The sequence below is a fragment of the Lethenteron reissneri genome, chromosome 68 (genome assembly GCF_015708825.2).
Source record: "Lethenteron reissneri isolate LAM-NWPU_2019-01 chromosome 68, ASM1570882v1, whole genome shotgun sequence".
Classification (NCBI taxonomy): domain Eukaryota; kingdom Metazoa; phylum Chordata; class Hyperoartia; order Petromyzontiformes; family Petromyzontidae; genus Lethenteron; species Lethenteron reissneri.
The window spans coordinates 4,632,685-4,651,801 of NC_083846.1; the positions used below are offsets into that span (position 1 = coordinate 4,632,685).

Genomic DNA, 19,117 nt, shown 5'->3' on the forward strand with positions numbered 1-19,117 from the left:
CGTGGACCCCCCTAATGGAGCATCTTCGCAGGTTGGAAACATTTAGGCTGGCCTGCCTACGATCCATCCTGGGTTTAACCAGGCTGGATTGTGTGAGGAGCTCACAAATCCTTGAAAGATTTGGGCAAAGTCCCATCGGTGAGCTCCTCCGGCAGGCAAGGCTGCGTTGGCTGGGTCATGTAGCCCGCATGCCCAGCCACCGCATGCCGAAACAGCTTTTGTTCGGCCGGATCGAGGGGGCTAAACGGGCGCGGCACATGGTAGAGAAGAGATGGAGTGATGTGGTACAGGAGGACGTGGAGCTGAGTGGACTTGCCGATGACTGGTACCAGCGGTGTTAAGATCGGCCTCAGTGGAGGAGGCTCGTGAAGGACGCTACTGGGCAGTTGGAGGCAGTCGCCCTCCAACAACAACGGAGGGCGGAGGAGCGACGCTCACAACAACGAGCAGAGCGCCGGGTGGCTAAAACACAGCAAGTTGGCACAGTAGGGGTCACAGGTGGTGCATCAGCCAGTCATCTCGGTCATCTCGGTCAGTCGACCCGTGGCACCTGCTGGGTCTGCCCCGTGACCTCCTCCTGCCAGCGGGCGTTCGACACTTCACGTGGTAGCCTCAAGGTGCACATGGCCTGGCACAAGCGTCGTGGTGATGTCACCGCCGCCTAGTGGCGAATGGCGGTTGTTGTTGTCGTTGTTGTATTGGGCATAACTGGCAAAGACACGCGGTTGCTGCCGGTGGCGGCGTCCTTTGGCGGTGCCGGTGCCGACTGCGATATGAAGAGAGGGGGGCGGGCAGGGCGTGGGGGGCATTGAAGGCGAATGGCACGCAGCAGGAGGTCACGGCCGTCGACGCCACGGGAGGGAGGGGGGGGTCCACGCCAAGGTTGGCACAGTCGTTTTTTTTTTACAATCGGGTTTAATTGTATTTTTAAATACTTTATATTAAGTTCGCTTGCTTGCTTAGGACCGTGCAAATCTTTCGGTCGTTTTTTAACCCACTTCCCGTGATCCAATCGAGCTGACATTTCCCACACAGACTCGTTGTGCGTGACAATTCATTTTCGTGAAAATTTGTTTCCAAAATTTTACACTGTTTAGGGAAAAAACTATTAAATATTTTATTACCAATTGCTTAATGCTGGCAGACAATCATCTGACCCATAGGTGGCAGCCATCTCAAGCCAGAGGACGAGAGGACTCTAGCCGCCACGCGTATAAAGGATTTAAAGTGAAAAACTTTGTTTTTACGGGTTAATTTTTTATATTAAACCCGATCATCTGAGATTGGGAGAAATCCGGTTTAATTGGTTCTAATTGCAGAACCGCACTTCGCCAACTTCTCAACGATGATGGGCTTCATCCATTCCAAGCGAAGGAACTCACTGGCGCCCACGATTGTGGAGGAGAAACTCGTGTTCATCAAGACCAACCTGCCCGCCGCATTCTACGACTACCCCGTGCACGACGGCCCCCCCGAGTACGATAGCAGCACCGACGAGGAAGCCTAAGCATATCAGAGTTTCCTATTCATTAAACCAGGTTTTAATTCCCCGAAATCGGGTTTAATTGTATTAAAGAAAGAACCCGATGCCTGCCGCTGGACAAATCGGGTTTTTTCCACCCATGGTCCACGCTGGGGCTCGTGCCAGAGGTCGCAATCGGGTACCCGATACCCGTACCCTACCCGCTACCCGGCTACCCGTACCCTGCCGGGTACGGGTACCCGTTTGCGACCCTGGTGCGGCCGGGTATGGGTAGGCCGTGAGTCACTGGTGAGTCACCGTTTGTCACTCATTTCCCAACGTCTTGTCTCTTCTCACAATTCAAGTTCCTAGAATCAACCCACCCGCGCCTGCAACATGACTTCATCCCAGAGGTCGCAATCGGGTACCCGATACCCGTACCCTACCCGATACCTGGCCGGGTACGGGTAGCCGGGTATCGGGTACCCGATTGCGACCTCTGGGATGAAGCCATGTTGCAGGCGCGGGTGGGTTGATTCTACCCGTTTGCGACCCTGGTGCGGCCGGGTACGGGTAAGGAATCAAAACCCATTTGCGACCTCTGGCTCGCGCTCACTCACTGAGGCCCTTGGTGAGGAGGGCTCCACGCTTGCCGGGAAAGGGCCCGAAGGTTGGGTTGACGATGTCCTCGTAGGTCACGGCCGCCAGCCCGTTGATGCTCGAGGCCACGGTGCTGCGGGGTAGAAGGAGGGGGGGCCGGGGGAGACAAAGACAAAGATTCATCTTCTTGGTTCTTTCGGTAAAGTCACGTAGAAGGGAAATAGTAAAATAGTAAAAAATAAACGTGATAAAATACAATTCTCACGACCTTTCGGCCACAACGCAAGCAGCCGTCCTTAGGTGAAGAACAGGTCTGTCAGAAAGACAGCGTCTGAATGAGCACCACCATGCTTGGCAGCGTATATTTAAGCTGGGTTAGAGGGGGAAGGGCGCCTTGACAAAGGCATTTGCATATCAAGAGGGATTTAGCATATTTATGGAAAATGCAGATATGCGATTAGTACTACTTGTGGAGTGCATAGGAGGTGGTGGGGGGGGGGGGGGGGGGGTCTCAAAGTCATATTATGCCCGTGCATTATGTAGGATTAGCAGCAACAAAGGGAGGAAGTAGCAGCAATAAAGGGAAGGAATTTTTAATAGTAAGGCGCTGCAGCAGCCAGAAGCAACTCGTTGTGCGGGAGGGTGGGAGGGTTGGCACCTCAGGGTCCCGCTGAAGGCGCATGACACGAAGACCCCGGGCAGACCCGGGTAGTCCCCAAGGATGTCCAGGACGTAGTAGGGCATGAGCTAGGGGAGCACCATCATCGTCATCATTGGCATTGTCGTCATCATTGTCGTCATCATCACCATCATCGTCATCATTGTCATTGTCGTCATCATTGTCGTCGTCATCATCATCATCGTCATCATTGTCATTGTCGTCATCATTGTCGTCATCATCATCATCATCGTCATCATCGTCATCATTGTCGTCATCATCACCATCATCGTCATCATTGTCATTGTCGTCATCATTGTCGTCATCATCATCATCATCGTCATCATCGTCATCATTGTCGTCATCATCACCATCATCGTCATCATTGTCATCGTCGTCATCATTGTCGTCATCATCATCATCATCGTCATCATCGTCATCATTGTCGTCATCATCACCATCATCGTCATCATTGTCATTGTCGTCATCATTGTCGTCATCATCACCATCATCATCGTCATCATCCTCATCATTGTCGTCATCGCAATCGTCGTTGTCATCATTGTAGTCATCGCAATCGTCGTCGTCATCGTCATCGTCATCGTCGTTGTCGTCATCGTCGTCATCGCAATCGTCGTTGTCATCATTGTAGTCATCGTCGTCGTCGTCGTCGTCGTCATCATCATCGTCGTCATCGTCGTCATCATCGTCGTCGTCATCATTGTCGTGATCGCCATCGTCGTTGTCATCATTGTAGTCGTCCTCGTCATCGTCGTCATCGTCGTCGTCATCATCGTCGTCGTCACCGTCGTTATCATCATAGTATTTGTCGTCATCATCCTCGTCATCATCGTCGTCATCGTCATCATCAACATTGCCATCATCATCATAGTCATTTTATCGGCGGCAGAACCTGCGCCATCGTTTCTCCAAACATTCTCGTTCTAAGAACGGTGCAAAGAAAACTGTTATAACACGCAAGTTTGGGGGTCAAGGTTCAACAAGGAGGGGCTGGGGGTCAGATTCAGCAAGGAGGGGCTGGGGGTCAGGGTTCAGCAAGGAGGGGATGGGGGTCAGGGTTCAGCAAGGAGGGGCTGGGGGTCAGGGTTCAGCAAGGAGGGACTGGGGATCAGGATTCAGTAAGGAAGAACTGGGGGTCAGGGTTCATTAGGGTGGGACTGGGGGTCAGGGTTCAGTAAGGAGGGGCTGGGGGTCAAGGTTCATCAAGCAGGGACTGGGGGTCAGGGTTCATCAAGCAGGGACTGGGGGGGTCAGGGTTCAGCAAGGAGTGGCTGGGGGTCAGGGTTCAGTAAGGAGAGGCTGGGGGTCAGGGTTCAGCAAGGAGGGACTGCGGGTCAGGGTTCAGCAAGGAGGGGTTGGGGGTCAGGGTTCAACAAGGAGAGGCTGGGGGTCAGGGTTCAGTATGGAGGGACTGGAGGTCAGGGTTCATTAGGGAGGGACTGGGGGTCAGGGTTCAGTAAGGAGGGACTGGGGGTCAGGGTTCATTAGGGAGAGACTGGTGGTCAGGGTTCAGTCAGGAAGGGCTGGGGGTCAGAGTTCAACAAGGAGGAACTGGGGGTCAGGGTTCAGTAAGGAGGGACTGGGGGGTCAGGGTTCAGTAAGGAGGGACTGGGGGTCAGGGTTCAACAAGGAGCGACTGGGGGTCAGGGTTCAACAAGGAAGGTGTCTGGACGCTTGTCACCTGGTCCGGGGCGTTGACGAACCCGGCGCTCCAGGGGTCGCAGGTGGCGTAGCGCGAGTACATGAGCAGCCCGCAGAGCGCGGCGCACAGAGCCACGATCCACAGGCCGATGAGGTTCAGGTAGAGCGCTCTGCACGGGCACAAACCCACCGCCACCGTCATCATCACCAACACCGCCACCACCACCATCACCGCCACCGTCACCACCATCACCAACACCAACACCACCCCCACCACCACCACCACCAACACCATCACCACCACCACCATCACCAACACCAACACCACCACCACCACCTCCACTACCACCCCCACCATCACCACCACCACCAACACCAACACCACCACCATCACCACCACCATCACCGTCACCACCAACACCAACACCACCACCACCACCTCCACTACCACCCCCACCATCACCACCACCACCATCACCAACACCACCACCATCACCACCACCATCACCGTCACCACCACCACCAACACCACCACCAACACCACCACCACCATCACCAACACCACCCCCACCAACACCACCACCATCACCATCACCACCAACACCAACACCACCCCCACCAACACCACCACCATCACCACCACCACCAACACCAACACCACCCCCACCAACACCACCACCATCACCACCACCATCACGCCGCCACCGCCACCACCAACACCACCACCATCACCACCATCACCACCATCACCATCACCACCATCACCACCATCACCACCATCACGCCGCCACCAACACCACCAACACCACCACCACCACGTGCAGTTAGCGGGCACCCGATGGAGGCTGGCATGGCGCGCGAGGAGGGAGGTGGGGGGTGGTGGGGGGGGCGGTGGGGGGGGCGGTGGGGGGTGGTGGGGGGGCGGAGGGGGGGGGGCGGTGGGGGGGGCGGTGGGGGATGGTGGAGTGGTGTTGGGGGGGTGGGTGGTGGTTGTGGGGTGGTGGTGGTGGTGGGGGTCGTGGGGTGGTGTTGGCGGTGGTGGGGGGGGGGGGGCGGTGTGGGATGATGGGGTGGTTTTGGGGGGGTCGGTGGTGATTGTGGGGGGGGTGGTGGTGGTGGGGGTAGTGGTGGTGGGGGTGGGTGGTGGTTGTGGGGTGTTGGTGGTGGTGTTGGTGGTGGGGGTGGTAGTGATGATGGTGTTGGTGGTGGTGTGGTGGTGGTGTGAGATGATGGGATGATGTTGGTGTTGTTGGTGGTGGTGTTGGTGGTGGGGGTGGTATTGATGATGGTGTTGGTGGTGGTGGTGTGGTGGTGGTGTGGTGGTGTTGGTGGTGGTGGTGTGGTGGTGGTGTGGGATGATGGGATGATGGGGTGTTGGTGGTGGTGTTGTTGGTGGTGGTGGGGGCGTCACCCCTTGGCGTGCTTCTCGGTGCGGCAGGAGATGCAGCGCTGCACGGTGGACTGGTTCACTCCGTAGATCCCGAGCCACGTGCAGGTGCCACCCACCAGAAACGTCCAGAACGTGTGGCGGCGCAGCGGGTCCGGGCTGAAGCTGCAGATGTACACACACACACACAAAGACACACACACACACAGACACACACACACACAGACACACACATACACACAGAGACACACACACAGACACACACACACAGACACACACACATACACACAGAGACACACACACACACACATAGACACACACACAGACAAACACACACATACACACACAAAGACACACACACACACAGACACACACACACAGACACACACAAAGACACACACACACACAGACACACACACACACAGACACACACATACACACAGAGACACACACACAGACACACACACACAGACACACACACATACACACAGAGACACACACACACACACATAGACACACACACAGACAAACACACACATACACACAGACACACACACACAGACACACACATACACATACACACATAGACACACACACAGACACACACACACACAGACACACACACAGACACACACATACACATACACACAGAGACACACACACACACAGACACACACACACAGACACACACACACATACACACAGACACACACACACACAGACACACACAGACACACACACACACACACAAACACACAGACACAAACACACAAAGATAAAGACCCCCGTATAGCCTTTAAACACTGTAGGCGCATACCCTTAGGTGTTTTTCGGTAAAGTCACGTGGGTGAAAAATAATAGAAGAAAATAATAAAAAATGAAAATAAATCAATTAAATCACGACGTTTCGGAGGCAACACAAGTCTCCGTCTTCAGGTGGGACCGTCACAAATCTAGAACTGTGGTGGTGATGATGGAGATGGTGGTGGTGATGGAGATGATGATGGTGGTGGTGATGATAGAGATGATGGTGGTGGTGATGGAGATGATCATGGTGGTGGTGGTGATGATGGTAGTGGTGGTGGTGGTGATGATGGAGATGGTGGTGGTGGTGGTGATGGAGATGGTGGTGGTTATGATGGAGATGATCATGATGGTGGTGATGATGGAGATGGTGGTGGTGGTGATGATGATGATGGTGGTGATGATGGTGGTGGTGATGATGGAGATGGTGGTGGTGGTGGTGGTGATGATGGAGATGGTGGTGGTGGTGGTGATGATGGAGATGATCATGATGGTGGTGATGATGATGGAGATGATGATGGAGATGATCATGATGGTGGTGATGATGGTAGTGGTGGTGGTGGTGATGATGGTAGTGGATTCCACTCACTCCCAGATGTGCATGCGACCTCCTTCCTCCGCCACCCGCCACACTCCGTCGAGACCACCGCTCACGAGGGAGCCCTGAATGATGACCATCAGGAACCCCCCCACCATCACGACCATCTGGAAGACGTCTGACCACACCACGGCCTTGAGACCACCCTAGGGAATCGCACGGACACGCACACGACATAGACACAGAGTCTTCATAATCAACGTTTTTTTGAATTTAGATCGCGTTATTTATAAATGTGTCGTAACCCTCCACCACCCGACACGGCCAATCAGTAAAAAAGGTGTCACGTTGACAAAAGACAAATATCTTATTGGTTCTTTCGGTAAAGTCACGTAGAAACTTTACCGAAAGAACAAAGAAGATGAATCCCTGCAGTCACGAAAGCTTTAAATCTAAAAGACAAATAGTTCACTGCTTTAGCCCACCGGTGTGTTGAAACGTGAAACCACAACATTTACGATTTTTTGAGTAGTACGACGTTTCGCTGGTAATTGCATCCAGCATCATCGGGCAATTCGCCAGAATTTTTACAACAACATTCTGGCGAATTTCCCGATGATGCTGGATGCAATTACCAGCGAAACGTCGTACAACTCAAATTGTAAATGTTGTGGTTTCACGCTTCAACACACCGGTGGGCTAAAGCAGTGAACTATTTTGTCTTTTGTCAACGTGGCACTTTTTTACTGATTGGCCGTGTCGGGTGGTGGAGGGTTACGACAAATTTATAAATAACGCGATTTAACACCCAAAAAAACGTTGATTATGAATAATATTGGTCGCGAAAGCCTGCGTGTTACACTGTCACAGATTCTTGATTGTAAACTTTCGTGACTGCAGGAATTAATATTCTTGTTTTTTTTTTCTCTACGCCTGATGAAGACCTCTTGTGTTGCGATCGAAACGTGGTGGCTTTTTAGCTTTCATTTTAAATTTTAATATATTTTTAATTTAATAAAATTTTTCTTTTCTTATCTACGCGACTTTACCGACAGAACCAAAAATTCATAGACACACATCTCCCGTGTAGCCTTGGATGGCAAGTGACGTTTTGGCGAGTTGCATCTACGAAGGCCGGCCCATCAGGTACACGAGGTTGATTGGGAGGTCAACACCCACGCCCCGGTGCCGCCTTTGTCTCCCTGGCGGCGATGATTTTACACCAGAGGTCGCAAACGGGGTTTGATTCCTTACCCGTACCCGGCCGCGCCAGGGTCGCAAATGGGCACCCGTTCCCTACCCGTACCCGTACCCTACCCGAAATGAGTGACAAACGGTGACTCACCAGTGACTCACGGCCTACCCGTACCCGTACCCGGCCGCACCAGGGTCGCAAATGGTTACCCGTTCCCTACCCGTACCCGTACCCTACCCGAAATGAGTGACAAACGGTGACTCACCAGTGACTCACGGCCTACCCGTACCCGTACCCGGCTGCACCAGGGTCGCAAATGGTTACCCGTTCCCTACCCGTACCCGTACCCTACCCGAAATGAGTGACAAATGGTGACTCACCAGTGACCTACGGCCTACCCGTACCCGTACCCGGCCGCACCAGGGTCGCAAACGGGTACCGGGTATCGGGTAGGGTACGGGTATCGGGTACCCGGTTGCGACCTCTGTTTTACACACCGCACCTTCATTTGCACATAAGTCGACCCGGCCGGGTTCGTAGCGCGGCGTAGCGCTAACCGCTCCACCACCGCTCCCCAGACGCACGCACGCACGCACACTCCGATTGATGCTTCTGCTGTTGTGGAGTGACTCATGCAGCCAGCTATGGCTGCAGGGTTTTGGTAGTACATGTTGTTTATGCCATTTATTGTGAAAATTCCGTCACAGTTCCTATGATCACTGTGTCATTGCTTTCATGGCTTTATTTTGGTGATTTTCGAAAAGTGTATTGGTTTGGCCATGTTTGTGTTGTTGTAGTACGGAGTTAGAATGATGGCTTTAATCTAAGTTGTCTTGTGGTTGTTGTTGTTGTTTGACTTGCATCCCACTGGGATTTTTGCACACAGCGTTGGTGTACGGTGTTTTTTCTGCAATATTTTGCTGTCTTTTCTTGGATTTTCTGTTTGCACATATTCACTTTAAGATGTTTTTTGTTCATGTTTTTGTTTTTTGTTTGTTGCGGTTGCACCCGATTCAAGAGCCGAATGGCTCACAGGGCTCTGTACCTTGAACTTGAACACAAAAGGCAAAGGGTCCCCGTGTAGCCTCAAGAGACTGTTGGGGGGCAAGTGCTGTATGGCAACGCGTAAACAACAACAACAACAACTTGCTGCTCACACGCGCGTTCAAGGACATTGCTTCTCGTTCACTGGGTGCGTAATTTTTACAACAACAACAACAATAAAAAAAAATGATAATGTTATTTACATTATTTTACGGAGGCAATTAGTGGGTCCGGTACATCGCGCTGCGACGCACACGCGTGCACACTAAATACAAAGATCCCCCGTATAGCCTTGAACAGACTGTTGGGGCAAGTGCTGTTAGCGAGTCGCACCTATGAATGGCAGAACGGCACACGAGGAAGTGGGGGGGGGGGGGTGGGTGACCAGCACCACGCCCGACCGCCTTTGTCTTCCCAGTGGGCGATGTTTTTTCAAACAGCACCAGATACTCATTTGAGGCCGAGTCCACCTAGGTGTGAGGCCAAGGTACCGGTTCAGATAATCGTCATTGGTGTCGGCCGTGAGCGCGAATCGAACTCGGGTCGAGAATGGATGACAAGGAGAGAGATGGGACAGCTTTCCACATTTTGACGTGCCAGAGGGAATTGATTTTCTTTTTAAAAACCGAGATCTTTGTGCAGCAGAAGATTGCAGACCAACGCGTGCGAGGACTCACCAGGGTGCAATAGAAGGTGCAGACAACGCCCGTGGCTGCCACGGACCCCCACAATGTGAAACCCGTCACTGCAGAGGGCAAAAACAAAGTTCACCACCATTCTTGATTTGACCACTGCTACAACGCGGGCGGGCTTTCGTGATATTGTTTTCACCGATACCAAAGTGCTCTGCAAGCCGTCTGGATACCACCCAAAGATTTGTCCACGAAGCCATCCAGATATCTAAACATAGACATAACTTCTTCTTGGTTCTTTCGGTAAAGTCACGTAGAAGGGAAGTAGTAAACTAATAAAAAACAAAACATAATAAAATAATATATTATGTTTTGTTTATTATTTTTTTTACTTCCCTTCTACGTGACTTTACCGAAAGAACCAAGAAGATGAATCCCTGCAGTCACGAAAGCTTTAAATCGAAAAATAGACATAACTTCAATCGAGAAGATGGATGATTCAAATTGATCAATCATTGGAAGGATGTTATTAACCAGGTGAAATATTAATTGCTTTTATATCTTACTTCAATACTCGCATTTACAGTTTCTACAGCACGCTACCCTCCCCCCCTTAAGTTTGCGAAACTCATCCGACGGAACGATTACAAACGTGGCACCACCGGGAGGGTGTGGGGGGTGTGGGGGGCGTGGGGGGGTGGGGGGGTGTGGGGGGTGACGAAGATGCTCACCTTGGTTGAGGGCGAGTGATGGAGCGTAGATGACAATTCCCGTGTAGAGGATCTGTGAGGGTTTGGGAGAAGCGTTAGTCGTGATCAGCATCATCATCAGCAGCACTAGCAGGTGTTCCATCATCATCATCAGCACCATCATCATCATTAATAATCATCAATCATGATCAATCATCATCAATCATGATCAATAATGATCAATCATGATCAATCATGATCATCAGCAGTACCAGCAAGTGTTCCATCATCATCAATCATCATCAATCATCATCATCATCAGCAGCACCAGCAGCAGCACCAGCAGGTGTTCCATCATCATCATCAGCACCATCATCATCAATCATCATCAATCATCATCAGCAGCACCAGCAGCAGCACCAGCAGGTGTTCCATCGTCATCAGCATCATCAGCAGTAGCACCAGCAGGTGTTCCACCATCATCATCATCAGCACCATCATCATCAATCATCATTAATCATCATCAATCATGATCATCAGCATCATCAGCAGTACCAGCAAGTGTTCCATCATCATCAATCATCATCAATCATCAATGATCATCATCATCATCAATGATCATCAATGATCATCAATCATCATCATCAATCATCATCATCAGCAGCACCAGCAGCAGCACCAGCAGGTGTTCCATCATCATTAGCATCATCAGCAGCAGCAACACCACCACCAGTTGAATCATGCTAAGCAGCAACATCACCAATGGTAATGCCACCATCATCAGCAGAATAATCGTGAGTAGCAGTATCAGCATCATCATCATCAAGAGCAACTCTGCCATTGGTGTCAGATTGGAATCAACGAGATGTTGGTGAGGTTACATTCAAATCCGGGTTTCAGCCACCCCACCATCAATCCGGGGTTGCCAAGCAGAGTGATTCTCACGTGCACTTTGTTTAGGCGGGGGTGAGAAATCAAGAGCGCAGAATGAGACTCCTTTTGATGGCGTGGGGGAGTGAACGTGTGGGCGAGTGAATGAGTGGGTGAGTGAATGAGTGGGTGAGTGCACGAATCAGTGGGTGAGATGGTGGGTGAGTGAAGGAGTGGGTGAGTGAACGAGTGGGCGAGTGAGATGGTGGGTGGGTGAATGAGTTAGTGAGTGCACGAATTAGTGGGTGAAATGGTGGGTGAGTGAATGAGTGGGTGAGTGAATGAGTGGGTGAGTAAATGAGTGGGTGAGTGAATGAGTGGGTGAGTGAATGCGTGGGTGAGTGAATGAGTGGGTGAGTAAATGAGTGGGTGAGTGAACGAGTGGGCGAGTGAGATGGTGGGTGATTGAATGAGTGGGTGAGTGCACGAATCAGTGGGTGAGATGGTGAGGTGAGTGAATGAGTGGGTGAGTGAATGAGTGGGTGAGTGAACGAGTGGGCGAGTGAGATGGTGGGTGATTGAATGAGTGGGTGAGTGCACGAATCAGTGGGTGAGATGGTGAGGTGAGTGAATGAGTGGGTGAGTGAATGAGTGGGTGGATCAGATGGTGGGTGAGTTAATGAGTGAGTGGGTGAGTGCACGAATCAGTAGGTGAGATGGTGGGTGAGTGAATGAGTGGGTGAGTGAGACGGTGGGTGAGTGAATGAGTGGGTGAGTGAACGAGTGAGTGAGTGAGGTGGTGGGTGAGTGAATGAGTGGGTGAGTTCACAAATTAGTGGGTGAGATGGTGGGTGAGTGAATGAGTGGGTGAGTGAATGAGTGGGTGGATGAGATGGTGGGTGAGTGAATGAGTGGGTCAGTCAGTTTGTGAGTGGACGCATGAGTGGGTGGGTGGATGGGTGAGATGGTGGGTGAGTGAATGAGTGGGTGAGTGAATGAGTGGGTGGCTGAGGTGGTGGGTGAGTGAGTGAATGAGTGGATCAGTCAGTTTGTGAGTGGACGCATGAGTGGGTAGGTGGGTGCGATGGTAGGTGAGTTAACGAGTTAGTGAGTGCACGAATCAGTGGGTAAGATGGTGGGTGAGTGAAGGAGTGGGTGAGTGAACGAGTGGGCGAGTGAGATAGTGGGTGAATGAATGAGTTAGTGAGTTCACTAATCAGTGGGTGAGATGGTGGGTGAGTGAAGGAGTGGGTGAGTGAACGAGTGGGCGAGTGAGATAGTGGGTGAATGAATGAGTTAGTGAGTTCACTAATCAGTGGGTGAGATGGTGGGTGAGTGAAGGAGTGGGTGAGTGAACGAGTGGGCGAGTGAGATGGTGAGGTGAGTGAATGAGTGGGTGAGTGAATGAGTGGGTGGATCAGATGGTGGGTGAGTTAATGAGTGAGTGGGTGAGTGCACGAATCAGTAGGTGAGATGGTGGGTGAGTGAATGAGTGGGTGAGTGAGACGGTGGGTGAGTGAATGAGTGGGTGAGTGAACGAGTGAGTGAGTGAGGTGGTGGGTGAGTGAATGAGTGGGTGAGTTCACAAATTAGTGGGTGAGATGGTGGGTGAGTGAATGAGTGGGTCAGTCAGTTTGTGAGTGGACGCATGAGTGGGTGGGTGGATGGGTGAGATGGTGGGTGAGTGAATGAGTGGGTGAGTGAATGAGTGGGTGGCTGAGGTGGTGGGTGAGTGAGTGAATGAGTGGATCAGTCAGTTTGTGAGTGGACGCATGAGTGGGTAGGTGGGTGAGATGGTAGGTGAGTGAATGAGTGGGTGAGTGAATGAGTGGGTGGCTGAGGTGGTGGGTGAGTGAGTGAATGAGTGGATCAGTCAGTTTGTGAGTGGACGCATGCGTGGGTAGGTGGGTGCGATGGTAGGTGAGTTAACGAGTTAGTGAGTGCACGAATCAGTGGGTGAGATGGTGGGTGAGTGAATGAGTGGGTGAGTGAACGAGTGGGCGAGTGAGATAGTGGGTGAATGAATGAGTTAGTGAGTTCACTAATCAGTGGGTGAGATGGTGGGTGAGTGAAGGAGTGGGTGAGTGAACGAGTGGGCGAGTGAGATGGTGGGTGAGTTAACGAGTTAGTGAGTGCACGAATCAGTGGGTGAGATGGTGGGTGAGTGAATGAGTGGGTGAGTGAACGTGTGGGCGAGTGAGATGGTGGGTGGGTGAATGAGTTAGTGAGTGCACGAATTAGTGGGTGAGATGGTGGGTGAGTGAATGAGTGGGTGAGTTCACTAATCAGTGGGTGAGATGGTGGGTGAGTGAATGAGTGGGTGGATGAGATGGTGGGTGACCCACGTGGTTCACCGTGACCCACGTGGTTCGCCGTGACCCACGTGGTTCGTGTGGTCACGTGTCTCACCGTCTGGACGATGTAGACGCCCGTGCCAATGAGCCGGACCACGCGGTTGAAGCGAAGCTCCAGGTACTGCCGGAGACGAAGGAGAGAAGCGAGGGTGACGCGCCGTGACGTCACAAAGGAACTCGCGCGTCGAAAAACGAGTGCACGTGGTCTCGCTAGGAAGGTGTGTGTGCGTGTGTGCGTGTGTGTGCGTGTGTGTGTGCGTGTGTGTGTGCGTGTGCGTGTGTGTGTGCGTGTGTGTGTGCGTGTGCGTGTGTGTGTGTGATTGTGTGTGTGTGAGTGGTTGTGTGTGATTGTGTGTGGTTTTGTGAGTGGTTGTGTGTGTGCGTGTGTGTGTGTGTGTGATTGTGTGTGTGATTGTGTGTGTGTGTGTGATTGTGTGTGTGTGTGTGATTGTGTGTGTGTGTGTGATTGTGTGTGTGTGTGATTGTGTGTGATTGTGTGTGTGTGTGATTGTGTGTGATTGTGTGTGATTGTGTGTGTGGTTGTGTGTGTGATTGTGTGTGATTGTGTGTGTGGTTGTGTGTGTGAGTGGTTGTGTGTGATTGTGTGTGATTGTGTGTGTGTGATTGTGTGTGGTTGTGTGTGATTGTGTGTGTGGTTGTGTGTGTGATTGTGTGTGATTGTGTGTGTGTGATTGTGTGTGTGATTGTGCGTGTGTGTGTGTGATTGTGTGTGTGGTTGTGTGTGATTGTGTGTGATTGTGTGATTGTGTGTGGTTGTCTGTGTGAGTGATTGTGTGTGTGAGTGATTGTGTGAGTGTGAGTGATTGTGTGTGTGAGTGATTGTGTGTGTGGTTGTGTGTGTGATTGTGTGTGTGTGTGATTGTGTGTGGTTGTGTGTGTGATTGTGTGTGTGATTGTGTGTGTGTGATTGTGTGTGTGAGTGATTGTGTGTGTGTGAGTGATTGTGTGTGTGATTGTGTGTGTGGTTGTGTGTGTGATTGTGTGTGTGTGTGTGATTGTGTGTGTGTGTGTGTGCGTGTGTGTGCGTGTGATTGTGTGTGGTTGTGTGTGATTGTGTGTGCGTGTGTGTGTTATTGTCTGTGTGATTGTGTGTGTGTGATTGTGTGTGTGTGATTGTGTGATTGTGTGTGATTGTCTGTGTGAGTGATTGTGTGTGTGATTGTGTGTGAGTGATTGCGTGTGTGTGATTGTGTGTGTGTGCGTGGTTGTGTGTGTGATTGTGTGTGAGTGATTGTGTGTGTGTGATTGTGTGTGTGTGCGTGGTTGTGTGTGTGATTGTGTGTGTGATTGTGTGTGTGAGTGATTCTGTGTGTGTGTTATTGTGTGTGTGTGTGTGTGAGTGATTGTGTGTGTGAGTGATTGTGTGTGTGATTGTGTGTGTGGTTGTGTGTGTGATTGTGTGTGTGTGTGATTGTGTGTGTGATTGTGTGTGTGATTGTGTGTGTGATTGTGTGTGTGAGTGATTGTGTGTGTGATTGTGTGTGGTTGTCTGTGTGTGTGTTTGTGTGTGTGGTGTGTGTGTGATTGTCTGTATAAGTGATTGTGTGTGTGTGGTTGTGTGTGTAGTTGTATGTGTGGTTGTGTGTGTGGTGTGTGTGTGTGGTGTGATTGTGTGGTTGTGTGTGTGATTGTGCGTCCGAGTTATTGTTTTTGTGTGATTGTGTGTGTATGGTTGTGCACGTGTGTGATTGTGTGTGTTTGTGATTGTGTGTGATTTGTGTGTGTGATTGTGTGCGTTATTGTGTATGTGAGAGTGTGTGTGTGTGGTTGTGCATGTGTGTGATTGTGTGTGATTATGTGTGTGTGCGTGTGTGTTGTGGGGAGCGGTGGTGTAGCGGTTAGCGCGCTGCGCTATGAACCTGGCGACACGGGTTCGATTCCCGCTCACGGCCAACACCAGTGACGATTATCTAAACCGGTCCTGGGCCTCCCCTAGGTCGACTCAGCCTCAAATGAGCACCTGGTGCGGTGTGTAAACATCGCCACTGGGGAGACAAAGGCGGCCGGGCGTGGTGTTGGCCACCCACCCCCTCGTGTGCCGTTCCGGCCTTCATAGGTGCTCGCTAACAGCACTTGCCCCTACAGTCTGTTAAGGCTGTATGGGGGATCTTTGTGTTTGTGTAAATAGACGACGCTTCGGTCGATGGACCCTCTTGCAGGGCACACGGGTAGAGAAAGCCGCTGGGGGAGGCGGAGTGGATGGCGAGATCTTCTTGGTTCTTTCGGTAAAGTCACGTAGAAGGGAAGTAATAAAATAATAAAAATTAAACATAATAAAATAAAGATAGCGTTCGAATCGGACGCTGTCTTTCCGACAGACCTGTTCTTCACCTGAGGACGGCTGCTTGCGTTGTGGCCGAAACGTCGTGAGAATTATTTTATCATGTTTTATTATTTTATTATTTCCCTTCTACGTGACTTTACCGAAAGAACCAAGAAGATGAATCCCTGCAGTCACGAAAGAAGCTTTACATCGAAATTGGATGGTGAGAGTCGGAGATGCCCTTTTTGTTTAACACCGTCCGGGTGCCTGACGGGAATTTTTTTTCTCGATTTGAAGCTTTCGTGACTGCAGGAATCAATACTCTTTGGTTCTTTCGGTAAAGTCACGTAGAAGTGAAATAATAAAATAATACAAATATTAAAAAACTCAACTTTCAACATTTTACGACTTTACTGAAAGAACCAAAGAGTATGAGAATTATATATATTGTTAAAACGTTCTCTTTTTATAAAGACCTCAGTTTAAAAAACAAAAATGAATTCGTCCCATGACCAGCTACAACATCGGGAGCTGTCGAGTCACGTTCGACTCCCTTACTGCTACTCCACCATCTCCACCTCCTGCTGCTGCTATTCCACCATCTCCACCTCCTGCTGCTGCTACTCCACCATCTCCACCTCCTGCTGCTACTCCACCATCTCTACCTCCTGCTGCTACTCCACCATCTCTACCTCCTGCTGCTGCTATTCCACCATTTCCACCTCCTGCTGCTGCCACTCCACCATCTCCACCTCCTCCTGCTGCTACTCCACCATCTCCACCTCCTGCTGCTACTACTCCACCATCTCCACCTCCTGCTGCTGCCACTCCACCATCTCCACCTCCTGCTGCTGCTACTCCACCATCTCCACCTCCTCCTGCTGCTACTCCACCATCTCTACCTCCTGCTGCTACTCCACCATCTCCACCTCCTGCTGCTACTCCACCATCTCCACCTCCTGCTGCTACTCCACCATCTCTACCTCCTCCTGCTGCTACTCCACCATCTCCCCCTCCTGCTGCTACTACTCCACCATCTCTACCTCCTGCTACTGCTACTCCACCATCTCTACCTCCTGCTGCTGCTACTCCACCATCTCCACCTCCTGCTGCTTCTACTCCACCATCTCCACCTCCTTCTGCTGCCACTCCACCATCTCTACCTCCTGCTGCTGCTACTCCACCATCTCTACCTCCTGCTGCTGCCACTCCACCATCTCCACCTCCTGCTGCCACTCCACCATCTCTACCTCCTGCTGCTGCTACTCCACCATCTCTACCTCCTGCTGCTGCTACTCCACCATCTCTAATTCCTGCTGCTCCACCATCTCCACCTCCTACTGCTACTCCACCATCTCTACCTCCTGCTGCTTCTACTCCACCATCTCCACCTCCTGCTACTACTCCACCATCTCCACCACCTCCTGCTGCTACTCCACCATCTCCACCTCCTGCTGCTTCTACTCCACCATCTCCACCTCCTCCTACCATGCTTCCACCCCACCCCCCCCGCCACTACAGCACCCCCCCCCCCGCCACTACAGCACCCCCCCCCCCTCTCCGCCCTCCTCCCACACGTCACCTCGTACGTGCTGGTGATGCCCGAGCGGTAGAAGACGGGGATGTAGATCTCGGAGCAGGCGACGATGACCAGCGTGTAGGAGATGCAGAAGAGCGTGAACATCGCCCCGTAGCGGTAGACCTCGGCGGGGGCGCCGATCACCGTCACGGCCGACATGAAGCTCGCGGTGAGCGACAGCGCCACCGGCACGGCGGTCATCTGCCGCCCGCCCGTCAGGAACTCTTGCGAGGAGCCTCCGCGGCCGGCGAAGGCGTGGTACACGCCGATGAGCGACGAGACCACGAAGAGGCTGGAGAACACCACGTAGTCCCACGTGGTGAAGCCACGCACCTCCGTCTGGAAGTCGCCCATCGCTGGCGCGGCAGGGGGGTTTGGTTATGGGTGGTGGTGGTGGGTCGAGAGAGTTTCGCGAGGAAGGAATCGATTGCTGCTGCTGCTGGTGATGCTGGTGATGATGCTGCAGCTGCCTGGTTAGAGAGTCCGGCTTGCAGAGGCTGGTTCGGCGGTGTTGGTTCGAGAAGCTGGTTAGAGAGTCCGGCTGGAGAATCTGGTGCAAGGGATTTTTGGTGAATTAAATCGAGTGGTTTGCAAGAGTCCAGTTAGAGAAAGAGTGAAGAGTTCCACTGGAGAGGCTGGTTAGAGAGTCCGGTTAGAGAATCTGGTGCAAGGGATTTTCGGTGATTGAAATCGCGTGGTCGCAAGAGTCCAGTTAGAGAAAGAGTGAAGAGTTCCACTGGAGAGGCTGGTTAGAGAGTCCGGCTGGAGAATCTGGTGCAAAGGTTTTTTGGTGATTGAAATCGCGTGGTTGCAAGAGTTCAGTTAGAGAGAGAGCAGATCTGTTGGAGAGTTCAGTCCGACACCTATCAAAGAGGTTCAATCGGAATAGATAAAGTCCAGAGAGTGGCTGGAGTCTGCGCTCAGAATCCAGTCAAGACAGAGAGAGAGAGAGAGACAGTTCTAGCAGTGACATGGAGTCCTATCAAGAGAGTCCCCCGAGAGAAATTGTGCTCAGACTCTGTAGAGAGTGCAGTTCAGAAGGTCCAATCGTGGCGCCTTCTCAGCTCGTCTGCCCATCATTTGACTCGGCTCGTAATCGGGGACCCGCTGTTCGTCAACTGCGCCCCTTTATAATGAGCTCCAGACAGACGCGTGCGTGACACACACACACACACACGCGCGCACACACACACACACCGTGGGCCCTTGGGCCGATAGCTTGACAGGAGGGGCTTGAGGGACAGGTACAGGCGGTTTGATCATTACGAGACCTTTGAGACGAGCGTCGATTAACAGCTGGACCCAGCAGATATGGTTGAGTGCCCAGTGATCAGGGCAAAGTTCAGCGCTTGCCGTGCA

At 51.9% G+C, this 19,117-nt stretch overlaps 1 protein-coding gene across 1 annotated transcript in view; it reads right to left on the reverse strand.

Moving 5' to 3' along the window:
• The window catches only part of LOC133360376 (sodium-coupled monocarboxylate transporter 2-like), a 30,135-nt gene extending 11,264 nt beyond the window's left edge, over positions 1–18,871 (reverse strand). The window contains exons 1-9 of the mRNA XM_061579075.1: positions 17,762–18,871; positions 13,951–14,016; positions 10,714–10,765; positions 10,028–10,095; positions 7,163–7,317; positions 5,794–5,934; positions 4,423–4,552; positions 2,721–2,809; positions 2,083–2,195 (exon numbers count right to left, since the gene is read on the reverse strand). Coding sequence (XP_061435059.1) covers positions 2,083–2,195; positions 2,721–2,809; positions 4,423–4,552; positions 5,794–5,934; positions 7,163–7,317; positions 10,028–10,095; positions 10,714–10,765; positions 13,951–14,016; positions 17,762–18,112 — 1,165 coding nt within the window. The 5' untranslated portion in view covers positions 18,113–18,871. The remainder of the gene's footprint in view (positions 1–2,082; positions 2,196–2,720; positions 2,810–4,422; positions 4,553–5,793; positions 5,935–7,162; positions 7,318–10,027; positions 10,096–10,713; positions 10,766–13,950; positions 14,017–17,761) is intronic.
• Between the last annotated feature and the right edge of the window lie 246 nt (positions 18,872–19,117).